General features: G+C 38.3%; 1 protein-coding gene across 7 annotated transcripts in view; it reads right to left on the bottom strand.

The window, feature by feature from the left end:
* The window catches only part of srgap2 (SLIT-ROBO Rho GTPase activating protein 2), a 97,979-nt gene that overhangs the window by 8,293 nt on the left and 75,544 nt on the right, over window positions 1-14,142 (bottom strand). For all 7 annotated transcript variants that reach the window (XM_051913121.1, XM_051913120.1, XM_051913124.1 and 4 more), the window contains 8 exons: window positions 13,099-13,183; window positions 10,279-10,306; window positions 9,785-9,815; window positions 8,820-8,880; window positions 7,779-7,856; window positions 7,548-7,682; window positions 7,312-7,417; window positions 1,845-2,069 (listed from right to left, as the gene is read on the bottom strand). In XM_051913121.1, coding sequence (XP_051769081.1) covers window positions 1,845-2,069; window positions 7,312-7,417; window positions 7,548-7,682; window positions 7,779-7,856; window positions 8,820-8,880; window positions 9,785-9,815; window positions 10,279-10,306; window positions 13,099-13,183 — 749 coding nt within the window. The remainder of the gene's footprint in view (window positions 1-1,844; window positions 2,070-7,311; window positions 7,418-7,547; window positions 7,683-7,778; window positions 7,857-8,819; window positions 8,881-9,784; window positions 9,816-10,278; window positions 10,307-13,098; window positions 13,184-14,142) is intronic.

Consider the following 14,142-nt stretch of genomic DNA (forward strand, 5'->3'; position numbering starts at 1 on the left):
TGACATTTATTTGACTTCTGCATGTGTAAGGACAGTGATGATCCCACTGTACAAAAGACAAGTGAATTTCTCTGTCAAAAAATAGTTAGTTAAGATAGTTAAGCACAATTCTACCCACATTCTCATGACCAAAATGAATGCTAAATTCATTTTTTATTTTTTTATTTTATTTAAAACAAGAATGCAAGATATCAGGCTGCCGTACAAAGAAATTACAAACACATGCAAAAACGAGAAAATATTAAATATTAACAAGTGATTATGTTATTGTCAATGTATGCTTTTTCTTGTAAGCTTTTTGTTTTTCTATGCATTTTCTTTTTTTGCACAATAAAAAACCTGTAGCTGTAGTTTACCCCTTTTTTGTCAGACAAATACTTTAAACAAGTTTAGTGTTTTGTTCTTCCCTTCTTCCCTCATATTTAACATATTTAAAAATATAAAATACTTTCCTCATATTTTGTTGGTTTTAGGGTCATTAAAAATAAATATTCATTCAACAAATTTTTAAATAAATAAATATACGTGTCTGTGCCGAATAATGTCTGTTTCACAATACAGAAATGAGAATTTGGGAGGAAAATATCCTTAAAGGGATAGTTCACCCAAAAATTCCATGATTTACTCACCCTCAAGACATCCTAGGTGTACATGACTATCTTTTTTCAGCCAAACACAGTCGGAGTTATATTAAAAAATATCCTGGTTCATCCAAGCTTTATAATAACTGCAAAACTCGACTTACGCATTCTGAGTATGGTCGTCCACCGTAAGATTAAAGTCGTATGAAAGAATAAAGTCGTATACACCTAGAATGGCTTAAGTAAATTATGGGATAATTTTCATTCAAAAGTCTATTTGAAGGCCAAAATAAAGCAAATGTTTGCATTTACATTACACTAAATAAAATATATGAATTTTTTCATGAATCTCAAATTCAGATCTAAGGCTATACAGATGTAGATGAAGTTAAAATGCAGAATTAACAGTAATTCATATCAGGGCAAGAAATGTGTTTGCAACGTGTTAACTACAGTATGTTGTTAACGTGTCTCGACTTCACGTGACTTAAAACCTCCGGAAACTGAAACGAGACTCTGACTAAACCCTGAGCTAAAAACACATCATCTCACCAGCTCAAAGTCTTAATTACACCGCCCATGCAATCCAAACAATCCCGTGCATGAAAACCACATGAAATGAGCCACGTCTTTATGCCTGCATCTCACAAACAAACCTGATGTGGACATGTTGCTTTCTTTTCACAGTGACACAGCAGTCTGAAGTCATTTCCTCTTTGACATCGAAAACAGTTATTAAAAAGCTATAGGAGGCATTTCATTAGCACTTGGCCTTGAGCAGGGAGGATAACCTCATTTTTCATTTAAAAACAGACTTTTCATGATGATGTGTTACGGGTCTGGCTGCCTTCCACAGTTCTGGTTGCCATCATTGTGACATCTTTTGGGAGTCTAGGTCGTGTGCTGACATACACTGGGGGTCAGAAATCTGTGTCTTCAACCATTGAACTGACAGTTTAAATGAGCATAAAATATGTAGGATGTAAAATTTAAAAAGCGACTGGCTCCCTGTAGGACTCTGTTGGTCTTTATAATGTCTCTTTATCTTTATAATGATCAATCCATCATTTCTGACCGGTTCTGCATTAAATCAAGCTCGTCTGATCAACTCATTTCTGGTTTTGCGGTTCGGCTGAGCAGCTGCTCCAATAAAACGCGGGGCCAAAATTCACTGCCAATGAATTATGCCAAGATTATGTGCTTCATTTTCATCCTTTTTGCTTTTTTTGTAACTGAATTCACTCCCACTGATTTTAGACTCACCAGTATTCCTCAGTGGCTCCTCCATGGTCATAGATGGGCCCCTCCAGCTCACGGGGCCCTGGAAAGATGCTCTCATGATGGATAATAATGGTTTTGATGAGCTCATTCACATGTGCCTGGCAGGAGACTTGGTCGTGGCCCTCAGGCACAGACATGAGTGTGGGGCCGAAGCAGATAGCCAGGTTGTAGGGGTCCATCATGTTGTCATCACTGTACTGGGACAGACTAGTTAAAAGAGAGAGAAATTAAAAAAGGATTAACCAAAATATGATCAAAAAGTTATTTTACTTGAATTTTAAGTTAATATTTTAATAACAACACATTTGCATGTTCACAGTTCTCTTATGTTGGTTAATGGTCACACGACAAGCTGGTAAACAAATAAAAAAAATTAAAATAACCAATCATGCCCAATCAATATAGGGGTGTAACGATACCCTCATGTCATGATTCGATACATATCACGATACTGAACTCACGATATGATATTATTACTCCAAGATATATGATAAAAGGATAACAAAAAATGTACTGTTGATTAAAATGCTAAATTTGGTATTACACTGGGGGTGGAAATGAACAGGCTTGCTAACTCAAAGCACAGGACAATGTTGACAGTAGAATAAAAATATTCATGATTCTAACGCTGAAACACAGATTTATTTTAGATGAATATGTTTGCACTCTGTCACTGACTAGATATATTTAAAATAATGTAGGCCACTTTTTACTGGTAACAAAACACATTTGGCACTATCAGGACCCACAAATATTCCCCCATTGCATTATTATACATTATATTCAACACTATATATAGTATAGTTTAATGTAGTATTGACACTAAAACTCTGTAAACTTGAATGTTTTTTCTCACACAGTAATTTTTATTTTGGGTGAACTATGCACAACACATATTGTCACTATCCAGAATACATATTGTTGTATTTTTGTATTGCGATATATTTGTGACACGATATATTGTTACATCCCTAATATCCACAGAACCCAATACACCCTTTTACAAAATCCTTCACTCAGCCTTTATCACACACAAAACAAAATATTTTATATCCTTTTTAGAAAGTGTTGCATTTTTGTTGTTTTTATTTTAAAAAATGATATACAGTGGGTACGGAAAGTATTCAGACCCCCTTAAATTTTTCACTCTTTGTTATATTGCAGCCATTTGCTAAAATCATTTAAGTTCTTTTTTTTTTTCTCATTAATGTACACACAGCACCCCATATTGACAGAAAAACACAGAATTGTTGACATTTTTGCAGATTTATTAAAAAAGAAAAACTGAAATATCACATGGTCCTAAGTACTCAGACCCTTTGCTGTGACACTCATATATTTAACTCAGGTGCTGTCCATTTCTTCTGATCATCCTTGAGATGGTTCTACACCTTCATTTGAGTCCAGCTGTGTTTGATTATACTGACTGGACTTGATTAGGAAAGCCACACACCTGTCTATATAAGACCTTACAGCTCACAGTGCATGTCAGAGCAAATGAGAATCATGAGGTCAAAGGAACTGCCTGAAGAGCTCAGAGACAGAATTGTGGCAAGGCACAGATCTGGCCAAGGTTACAAAAAAAATTCTGCTGCACTTAAGGTTCCTAAGAGCACAGTGGCCTCCATAATCCTTTAATGGAAGACGTTTGGGACGACCAGAACCCTTCCTAGAGCTGGCCGTCCGGCTAAACTGAGCTATCGGGAGAGAAGAGCCTTGGTGAGAGAGGTAAAGAAGAACCCAAAGATCACTGTGGCTGAGCTCCAGAGATGCAGTCGGGAGATGGGAGAAAGTTGTAGAAAGTCAACCATCACTGCAGCCCTCCACCAGTCGGGGCTTTATGGCAGAGTGGCCCGACGGAAGCCTCTCCTCAGTGCAAGACACATGAAAGCCCGCATGGAGTTTGCTAAAAAACACCTGAAGGACTCCAAGATGGTGAGAAATAAGATTCTCTGGTCTGATGAGACCAAGATAGAACTTTTTGGCCTTAATTCTAAGCGGTATGTGTGGAGAAAACCAGGCACTGTCCAGTACAGTCCCAACAGTGAAGCATGGTGGTGGCAGCATCATGCTGTGGGGGTGTTTTTCAGCTGCAGGGACAGGACGACTGGTTGCAGTCGAGGGAAAGATGAATGCGGCCAATTACAGGGATATCCTGGACGAAAACCTTCTCCAGAGTGCTCAGGACCTCAGACTGGGCCGAAGGTTTACCTTCCAACAAGACAATGACCCTAAGCACACAGCTAAAATAACGAAGGAGTGGCTTCACAACAACTCTGTGACTGTTCTTGAATGGCCCAGCCAGAGCCCTGACTTAAACCCAATTGAGCATCTCTGGAGAGACCTAAAAATTGCTGTCCACCAACGTTTACCATCCAACCTGACAGAACTGGAGAGGATCTGCAAGGAGGAATGGCAGAGAATCCCCAAATCCAGGTGTGAAAAACTTGTTGCATCTTTCCCAAAAAGACTCATGGCTGTATTAGATCAAAAGGGTGCTTCTACTAAATACTGAGCAAAGGGTCTGAATACTTAGGACCATGTGATATTTCAGTTTTTCTTTTTTAATAAATCTGCAAAAATGTCAACAATTCTGTGTTTTTCTGTCAATATGGGGTGCTGTGTGTACATTAATGAGGAAAAAAAATTAACTTAAATGATTTTAGCAAATGGCTGCAATATAACAAAGAGTAAAAAATTTAAGGGGGTCTGAATACTTTTCGTACCCACTGTAAATAATAATTAGCTTTTCATCCCCAGTTTGCGAAACCCTGACTTAACATATATCACTATTGCTAATAAAAGCCTGTATTTTCGCAATTATGTTTGCATTTTTGGATGCTATGTCAAGTTTCAAAGTAATTTTCAAACTTTAAAAAGACAATCTTGAGACCCCATGTTATGTCCATGTTTTTAACGAACCCAAAAATTTTTAGATAAGGGATACTGCACAAAAATTAAGATGGTATTTGAATTGTTTCAAGGGTAAAACAATTTCATAATAATTAAGCCCTAAAAAAAAAAAAAATTGAGAAAGGATACATGCATTTAATGTATCTTTTCTCATTTATTTTTTTGGATGTTTTTTTTTTTCCCTAAAGAAAGAAAGAAAAAGAACTGATACATGGTTTGAAGTACACCAAATATCAAAAACTTTAAACAAAATATTCATACAATCCAGAAACATGTTAAACTGATCCCTGATCATATGACCATTCTCATGGAGAGACCAGCTCCTGCTGGACTAATGTGAAAAACAGACTGAGTTCCAGACTGAGACTCTATCTACACTTCCTTATGACAGCTCATTTATCACTGAGCCTAAGCCAACTTCCTCCCATTTATGTGTGTCTGTTAGACTGTTCTGAATTGTAACACCATTTTAATTATTCTCCTTCTTACTCCATAGGATGCCCACTTCATTTAATTACTGAAAACTCGGATGTGTCCACAAAGTGGGGAAAGTTATCCTTATTTGTATGTGTGTTTGAGACAAGGGGGGCTGGGATAAAAGCAGTAGGGTCACATAAACGTCCACATGGAGAGGCTCCAAGCCAAATTTATGAGCACTGTCCTTTCCAGACAGTTACAACTGCACAAGCGTCTCCAATTACCCATCTCTCTTTCTTTATTTCTGTCTGCATTGTCCTGCAAACGTCTATACCATCCAAGTGAGGTCTTGATGTGTATTTGTGAGGGTATACCATGTGTATACCATGCATACCTTTGGACAATGCACATAATTTGGCTGTAACGCAGGCCAGAGCGCATTAGAGAGAGCAGCAGTTCTTTAGGGATTTATTCTGGCACCTCCACTGACTTTTATGGCAGAGGAAAGATCTATCGGCCATAGCGCAAACAGAGAAGCCATTCACTGAGGGCTACAGACATCCAGCATGGGAGCACTAATGGGGGCTTGATCGCGACACCATACCTCAACACACACTCGCTTCCCCCTTCTGGCTGTGATACGGGGGCTGGAAAGGGTTCAGATGCTTTAGGAAAACCAGACACGCCTGCGTGCATAACAGCGGTCTGGAGTAGAAGCTAAGATCGTGTTGTGGTCTGGAGGGTCTTTCAAAAGGACCACAGGGTGGAAAAGAGTGGAAGAATGAGGCAGAGATACAGAGGGACGGGTTCCAAGAGGCTTGAGTGCATAGCCCTCAGCTGAAATTGGGTATGGGCCAGTTTTCTCTTTTTGGGAAGAAAATATTAAAATTTGTAGTAAAAAGGTCTAGTAAAATGGTATGTTTAGATTGTATATAAGCTCTTTGTAGATTGAGGTAAAGTTAGCTGTAATAAATCACTGGAAATGGCACTGGTTTAAAGGAAACACTCACCCAAATAATTCTGTCATCATTTACTCACCCTCATGCCGTTCCAAACCGCTAACTTTCTTTTTATTCTTTTATTCATTGAAAATCTCATATCTTCAGGGATGCAAAAAAAATTGGTATGGCCCCCAGAAAGGATTTTATTTTAACAGATTTAAATTCTCTCTACTTCAGTTGTCTCAGACCATATTCACACTGTTGTTTTTATGGAACCCGTTCAAAATGACTATGCAATTACTCGATTGGTTTGAGATCTGGGGAATCTGGAGGCCAAGTCAACACCTCAAACTCGTTGTTGTGCTCCTCAAACCATTCCTGAACCATTTTTGCTTTGTGGTAGGGCACATTATCCTGCTGAAAGAGGCCACAGCCACCAGGGAATACTGTTTCCATGAAAGGGTGTACATGGTCTGCAGCAATGCTTAGGTAGGTGGTACGTGTCAAAGTAACATCCACATGGATGGCAGGACCCAAGGTTTCCCAGCAGAACATTGCCCAAAGCATCACACTGCCTCTGCCAGCTTGCCTTCTTCCCATAGTGCATCCTGGTGCCATGTGTTCCCCAGATAAGCGGCGCACACGCACCCGGCCATCCACATGATGTAAAAGAAAACGTGATTCATCAGACCAGGCCACCTTCTTCCATTGCTCCGTGGTCCAGTTCTGATGCTCACGTGCCCACCGTTGGCGCTTTCGACGATGGACAGGGGTCAGCATGGGCACAAATTCTTACGCTTTCCCGGCTTCTAACACATCAACTTTGAGGCCAAAATGTTCACTTGCTGCTAATATATCCCACCCACTAACAGGTGTCGTGATGAAGAGATAATCAGTGTTATTCACTTCACCTGTCAGTGGTCACAATGTTATGCCTGATTGGTGTATATACTCAGTATACTTTCATTACATTACATGGAAAAGAGCAACTGGGACATTCTGCAAAACATCTACTTTTGTTTTCCTGGCTGTAAGAAAGTCATATGAGGTTGGAAAAACAATAAGGGGGAGTAAATGATTGTTACAGCCCTTGTCTTGAGTTGAAATCACAGACAACCAAAAGAACAGAATGGCTTTAGGGGAAAAATACAGAAAGTGCTTCGATCGGTGAAACTCACTGGTTGAGGAAAGCGAACAGGTATCTCATGATAACCAAGGTGTTGCTGGGTAGTGACAGCAGGACTTTGCGGATGTGGACAGCTCTGTCCTGGAGGTTCTCCATGGCTGGAAAAAACAACATGAACAAGAAATGAGTTCATTTAGGACAAAAGCTCCTCCATTGTCTAATCTGGTAAGCCTGGTCTGAGGTATACGCACGTGTACTGTGGGTGTAGGAAATAAAGTGGACACTCACAGACACAGGACATTAGGTCATGGAAGACTTCCTTAGGAAAGAGGGCGTGCTCCAGGCCCCTGAAGTAGAGCTTTAACACTCCAGCGATGGAGTCCATATCATGATCATTCTGATCCCCAGCTAGCGGGTCCTCACCTGAGACACATTGATGGAAAAGACAGTGACCCATTAATAATGCAGGCTTGATTTAAATCAACAGAAAACTCAGCATGTGAGTTCAGATAGACTTACCTCTTTCAAAGGCGTTCTTAATGTCATTGACTTCCACCTGGGAGCCAGACACCCTGAATATCCCCTCGTGATGGAGACCTGTACAGACACAGACATGACGTTATGGACACAGAATAGACAGGAAGTCCTGTGTTGGTTTACTCAATCTGCAGTGTTTGTACTTCATAGTAGATACTGATATAATCTCAACTTTGAAGCTGGCTACAGCGCAATGACAAAAAAAAAAAAAAAAAAAAGTTGAGTTGTGAGTTTGCAGTCTTAATTGAATTTGACTGGATTAAAAAAAAAAAAAAAAAAATAGTAATTATAAATTATTACAAAACGATTATTATAAATAATTTGTAGCCTGATTCACAAACTAATGACTCTTATGAGACAGTTTTTTAATGAATCACTTAAGAAGACCGTAAAAAGAAGTTTTTTTTTTACATGATGAATTGCTGCTGAATAAGTTAGCGTGGTTACTGAAGTATCTGACTAATTTTTGTATAAGACAACTTGTAATTAAAGATTACCACACCATTTTACCAATGAGTATCATGAGACAATGGCAAAAGACCATGAGATTTTCTAGTTGTTCAAAGATTTTCAAAAAGAAACACCATTTTATAAAATCAGACGTACTTTCTAACCATTTAAATATTTTGAGCAGAGCACAACCAGAAAAATGTATATTCACTAGAGACTTTTCCATGGATTCATTAATTTCAATTACTTTTCCAGGTCTGCAAATCAGTTTTAAAATTCCCTGATATTTCCATGACACTGGGAACCCTGGTAATAAATGGTATAAGAATAAAATTGTTTTGTTTTTTGTTTTGTTTTAATTGGGATGAAATAAGTATGAATTTTCTGATGCAACAAAAGCAAAAAAAAGGAAACAATGGATATTGCTACAGGAATGGAAGAGGTATATACTGTATGATAGAAAAATAAATGAAGCGGAACAGAACACTTTGTTCATTTTGTCAGGTAAAGTCCAGAGAGCAACACAGCAATAGTGCTTTTGGCAAGAAAAGGAGAGAGAGAGCGAGAGCTCACCATGTCGACTGATGAAGCGAATACAACTCTCCACCATCAGGGGAATGATTTGGCTGGGCTCCTAAGAGAAGGAAAGAAGAAAAAAAAATAGAAAGCAAAATATGAAGGAGAAAATATGCAAGTCTGTTCAGACGGTTCAGGGGTGTTTCTCTGGACATTTTGCAGCACAGGAAACCTTTCTGAACAAGGGTCTCTGTTTCTCAGCACAGGACTCAAATAATAATAATAATATTTGCAAAGGGAGGTGAGCATCAGACAGAATTTAAAAGGGATGAAAAAGCAGCACAGTTTGAGCCATGGGGGAACGGGGCAATGGTTGCTAGGAGACAGCTTCTCGCCACAGCTTCCTTTTGTTTATTTGGGTGAACAGGAAACGGCTAAGCGAAGCGGAATTTGGGCCACGTCTGGCCTGAACTTTACTCCTCGGAGATCACGCTCACATATACATGCTTACATGAATATAAAGCATTGTGAGGCTTTTTTTTGTATGATTTAACCAATAAATCTTATGTTTCTCAAATCATTTGACTTCTAGCCACAGAATATTGCTCTAGTATCATTATCCCTCACTAGAGGGCGACATGGACATCAGGGTGGTCAAACGAGGGGATGCAGTGGGTTCTTTTGTTCATTCACCCATACTGTAAGGTAGTAAACCCCTGTAGGTTTAGGTGGTAGGATGTGTACGCTAAATTTATCCCACTGGCCTGGTTTACAAATTTATCCCACTGCCACATGCACAATGATTGTGGGTTGGCACTGCCTTATTACTGTTATATGACTAATCTTAAAGAAATGCATTGAACACAAGTACATATAACACATAGAAGTGTATACATAATTATACAGATACACATCTTAGTAAGTAAAAAAAAAATTATTATGAATATTTGTGGATCAATCCAGAATCATTTGAATCACAATTCATCAGTTAATCAATTCTACCAGCGAGTGTTGATAAATACCTGTTTTCGCACAGTGGAGTTCCTCCGTCCGCTGATGGAGAGAGAAAGAGAAGCTCTGTCATTACAATGGATCATTTCCCCTCAAACTGCTCTAATTTTCCCCAACATTCAATTCACAACCTGCCTGTGGCCATTAGACCAGTAGAAATTACCCTCCCGAGAAGGATCCTATTTTAATACACTGGATTTAAACACACACACACACACACACGCACACAGGCAGGCTTTGTTGTGAAAGTGCTTGTTTTGTGTCTTTTCTGTGAACTCTTGTTTAAAGGTCCGTTCCCATTTCTGTACTCCATTATAACTGGAGAGTAAATCACCTACCCCGGACTTAATAAATAAATCAGCAGATGTGAATAAAAGATGAATATGTCTAGACAAGATATTCATCTATAATTGGCCTTGAAACATCTGTATTTGTGCTAAATTAATTCTTCTGCGTAAATGGTTTGCGACTTGTTTGGATTTTTTGGTTTTCCCACAGCACTCACCTGGCAAGGCAGTAGTCGGTCTTCTGACCTGAAAGTAGAGATACGAGAAGAAAAAAAAAGGAAAAAGAGAGAGGAAAACTGTTAGAAGCAGGCTGGATGTCTGAGGAAGAGGCCACAGCTGGACGTGGTTTCCTTTGGGAATAAAACACACGTCCCGTTTCTTGTCTGCGCTGTCACAGAGGACACTTCCTGTGGGACGTGACCCCATACCCACATATTCCCCTCCAAACACATTCAGCGACATCACAGCATGTTATTTTCCCCATCACATGTAGTTCGACTCAGCAAATGACAAACGTGCAACAGACTTCAATGAGCTAATCATCTAAACCACTTTGTTTCCCTCAATCTGTGCTGGAACATTCTGTCAGTTCACTCAGTAACAGCTGGGGCTGCACAGATTGTACCCGCACTATTTCACACCGGAGGCCGGATTTACTAAGGCATTTTGACACTGAAATCTATTTTCAGTGGACAAAATGAGCAAGACAGCATGTGAATAACTGGGGTCAATTGAATTCAATTAATGTTTCAATTAATGATTACTTGAAATCACTTGATCACTTGAAATCTCCAAGTGGATAAAGATCCAGGTGCTCTGAAGTAATGATTAATATACTGTATATTTAATTATACATGCTCTTTTTAACAAATGTTACATTTAAAATCTGAAAAGTTAATCTTTAAAAACACAAATAATAAACACAAATAATTTAATAACATTGTTAAATGTTATCTTTAGCAAATCTCAAAATGATTATGCATTTTTTTCATATTGTACATTATAATGTTGAGCATAAAATCAGCATATTAGGATGATCTGTGAAAGATTATGTGACACTGAAGACTGGAGTAATGGCTGCTAAAAATTCATAGCAAATAGAGAACAGTTCTTTTATATTGTAATAATATTATTTTGCTAATGATTAATGATTTTACTCTGTTTTTGATCAAATAAATGCAGCTTTGCTGAGCATAAGAGACATTAAAAAAACATCAAAAACATTAAAAAAAAAAATCTTACTGACCCCACAATTATCAGCATTGGTCAAAATGTTAATATCAGCATTGGAATTATTAGAACTGTGAAAGTTCCAAATGGGGGAGAAAGTTAATATGTACAAAATCATTATGTTATTATTATTAAAGTAAATCCTCTTTCTGACTGTAGCTAGCGCTAATTATTACTCGATAGAGTAATCAACACCATTACTCTCTCTATCAACACCATCACTCTCTCCATCATGCATAATTATCTCTTCATTATCATCTGTGCCATCAGTCTGATTCTCTCAGTTTCATTTCCTGTTCACTGGCTGTCCTAACTGACTGGCTGACAATTCTGTTCAGTCTGGACTCGGAATGAATGTGGGAGGTACATCAGAGTGAAAAACACTCCAGGAAATCCCCGCTGTGCTCTTCTCTCTTTTATACAGATTCATTTTCTCTGTCTTGTAGCGTGGCACATGACCATTGACCTCCACCGTCCAGGTCTGCCAATAAACGAGTGGATAAGATCACGCTATGGCTCAGAGGACAGCAGTACAGGGCGGCACTGTACTGTTAAAGCTTCAGACTCTGGTGAGACTGATGACATCTGTACCATCCTCAAGTTTACACACACATGGTTAACTCAGAACCCTTTCTGCCTGACACTGCAACATCCCACACATGCATATTACCCTATCCTACCCATAAAATAAACATTTTTACAATTTTAGAATAATGAAATAACAATTGACTAATTTATATATCATTTCACACACATTTACTTAGCTATCTAGGACTCTAAATGAGGATGCACCAGACTAATGACAAACTATTCGCAATTTTACAACATTTAGTTCCGGTACTAGAATTTGATTTGTCGAGAATTGTTAAAACAGTGCTACAATATTGGTCCAAGAGCACATAATTCACTTAAAACTTCATGATTCATTCAAAAACGTACTCATTCAGGAACGAAACGCATGACTGTCTTCATGAGTGAGTCAGTTGAATCATTCACTCAACTAATTTATTCAAAAACACTGATTTATTCTGGTATGAAACCAGAATTTTCAAATAAAGTGTTTCAAATAAAGTGACTAGGTATGTTTACATGCATTCATTTTCATCCAATCCATGAATCCAATCCAACAGATTCTGAAAGTTCTGTTTATATGAACCCTAAACTTTTCATTATGATTCACATATGATTCACACGGTGTCCAGTTGCAGAATTCAGGATCACCGTGATAATACCACCGAAGCTATCATGAGTATAATTGTTGTTTTTGCCTTAATGACGTATCTAAGAATATAACTGGTTTTTTAGCAAATAAAAAAATTGAATGTAGACATATGCATTGCAGCACTGTGCATGGGTCCAAGGTATTTTTGAATCAGACCTCAGTCGGATTGATTGAGGTGTTTATATGAAATCTTTTCAGTCTGATTGAGCCGTCAACCTGATTAAAAAAAGATTATTTGGTTGCATGTAAACATAGCTACTGCCTTTATGAATGAGTCACAATGAATCATTTTCTCAACCAATTCATTCAAAACATTGTTTCATTAAGGAACAAAACAACACTATTATGTGTTGCTTTGAGAAACACAATGGGTGATTGTGCTTCGACTTTGTTTTGAACTATTTTCACTGGTGGAGCAAAAAGCAACTGATACTGTGTCTAAAATGTAAGCAACTCAATAGACGTTTTGCTGATTGAACTGCTGTATAAAAGCAATACTACACCCACAATATTTTATGACATTAGTTTTTCCAATTGAGATGATCCCAAACACACATGCACACATCACTCGAGAAAGATTACTCACTTTCTCCCAGAGTCTTTTGGATCAGTTCATGTTTAGCCTGTAGTTTGGTGATGAGGTTCCTGCCCTCCAGAAACTCCTTCAGTTTCTGAAACAGTAAATATAACACATTTAAACTCGAGTACAACTGCAAGATCATTTCAACACTTATGAACAAATGCTGTTGAGAAATTTCATTAGGACAGCTATTAAGTGAGTGAAACAATCAATCATCCTTTCTTTTCTCGACTTTCTGGCAAACGATCCTTCCTCCACCCCTTTCAATTTGCTGTGTAGTGTTGAGACAATACATCTTGTTGGCGTAAACATTAATTTCATATCCACTGGAGCACAGGGAGACACTGGATCTATGTGCTCTAATAGCTTATGGCTCTTTAGGGGCGAGAACCCTGACCTGATGGAAACCTGACAGCCGAGAGACAGACAGAGGGTTCAGGAGACTGATGGAGAGAAATTTGAACTGCAGAGGGAATGAGGGAGCTGGGCAGACAGATGCTTACAATTTCATCCATCATATATCACAGCCATACCAGTCATGCAGACACAGGAAGGATAGCCAAGACATAGAGACATGCACTAGTTCTTTTGGCAGAGAAGAGACAAACTGAATGTAGATAGGGAGTTAAAGAGAAAGAGGAGAGAGGGAGACGTAAGGGAGGAAAACATCAGGGTATAACCTGATAAAGCCTGTACAACATTAAGTGACAACAACCAAACTTCTGCTTGCTAATCTTGTGCCTCCATTGATCATATTGATAATTTTCATTGATAATCATAAAAACAATTTCTGCCAGTTATATATATATATATATATATATATCTTAAAATCTTAAAAAAGTTACTAAGACACATTCATGTTGACAACGTGGTACATTGCTATGCGACTGCAACAGCGTTCTGGGTATTTTGTAAGATCTGTCTGGAGAACAAATTCCTCTGTAATGTTATTTGTTGAGAATTTCAACGCAACACAGTTTCAGTGGACTACAAACAAGGATAGATTAATGAAGAGCAGTCAACTGCAGCAGTCTCCTCTAATTGCCTTCT

Source organism: Ctenopharyngodon idella, chromosome 11 (genome assembly GCF_019924925.1).
Source record: "Ctenopharyngodon idella isolate HZGC_01 chromosome 11, HZGC01, whole genome shotgun sequence".
NCBI classification, from domain to species: Eukaryota; Metazoa; Chordata; class Actinopteri; order Cypriniformes; family Xenocyprididae; genus Ctenopharyngodon; species Ctenopharyngodon idella.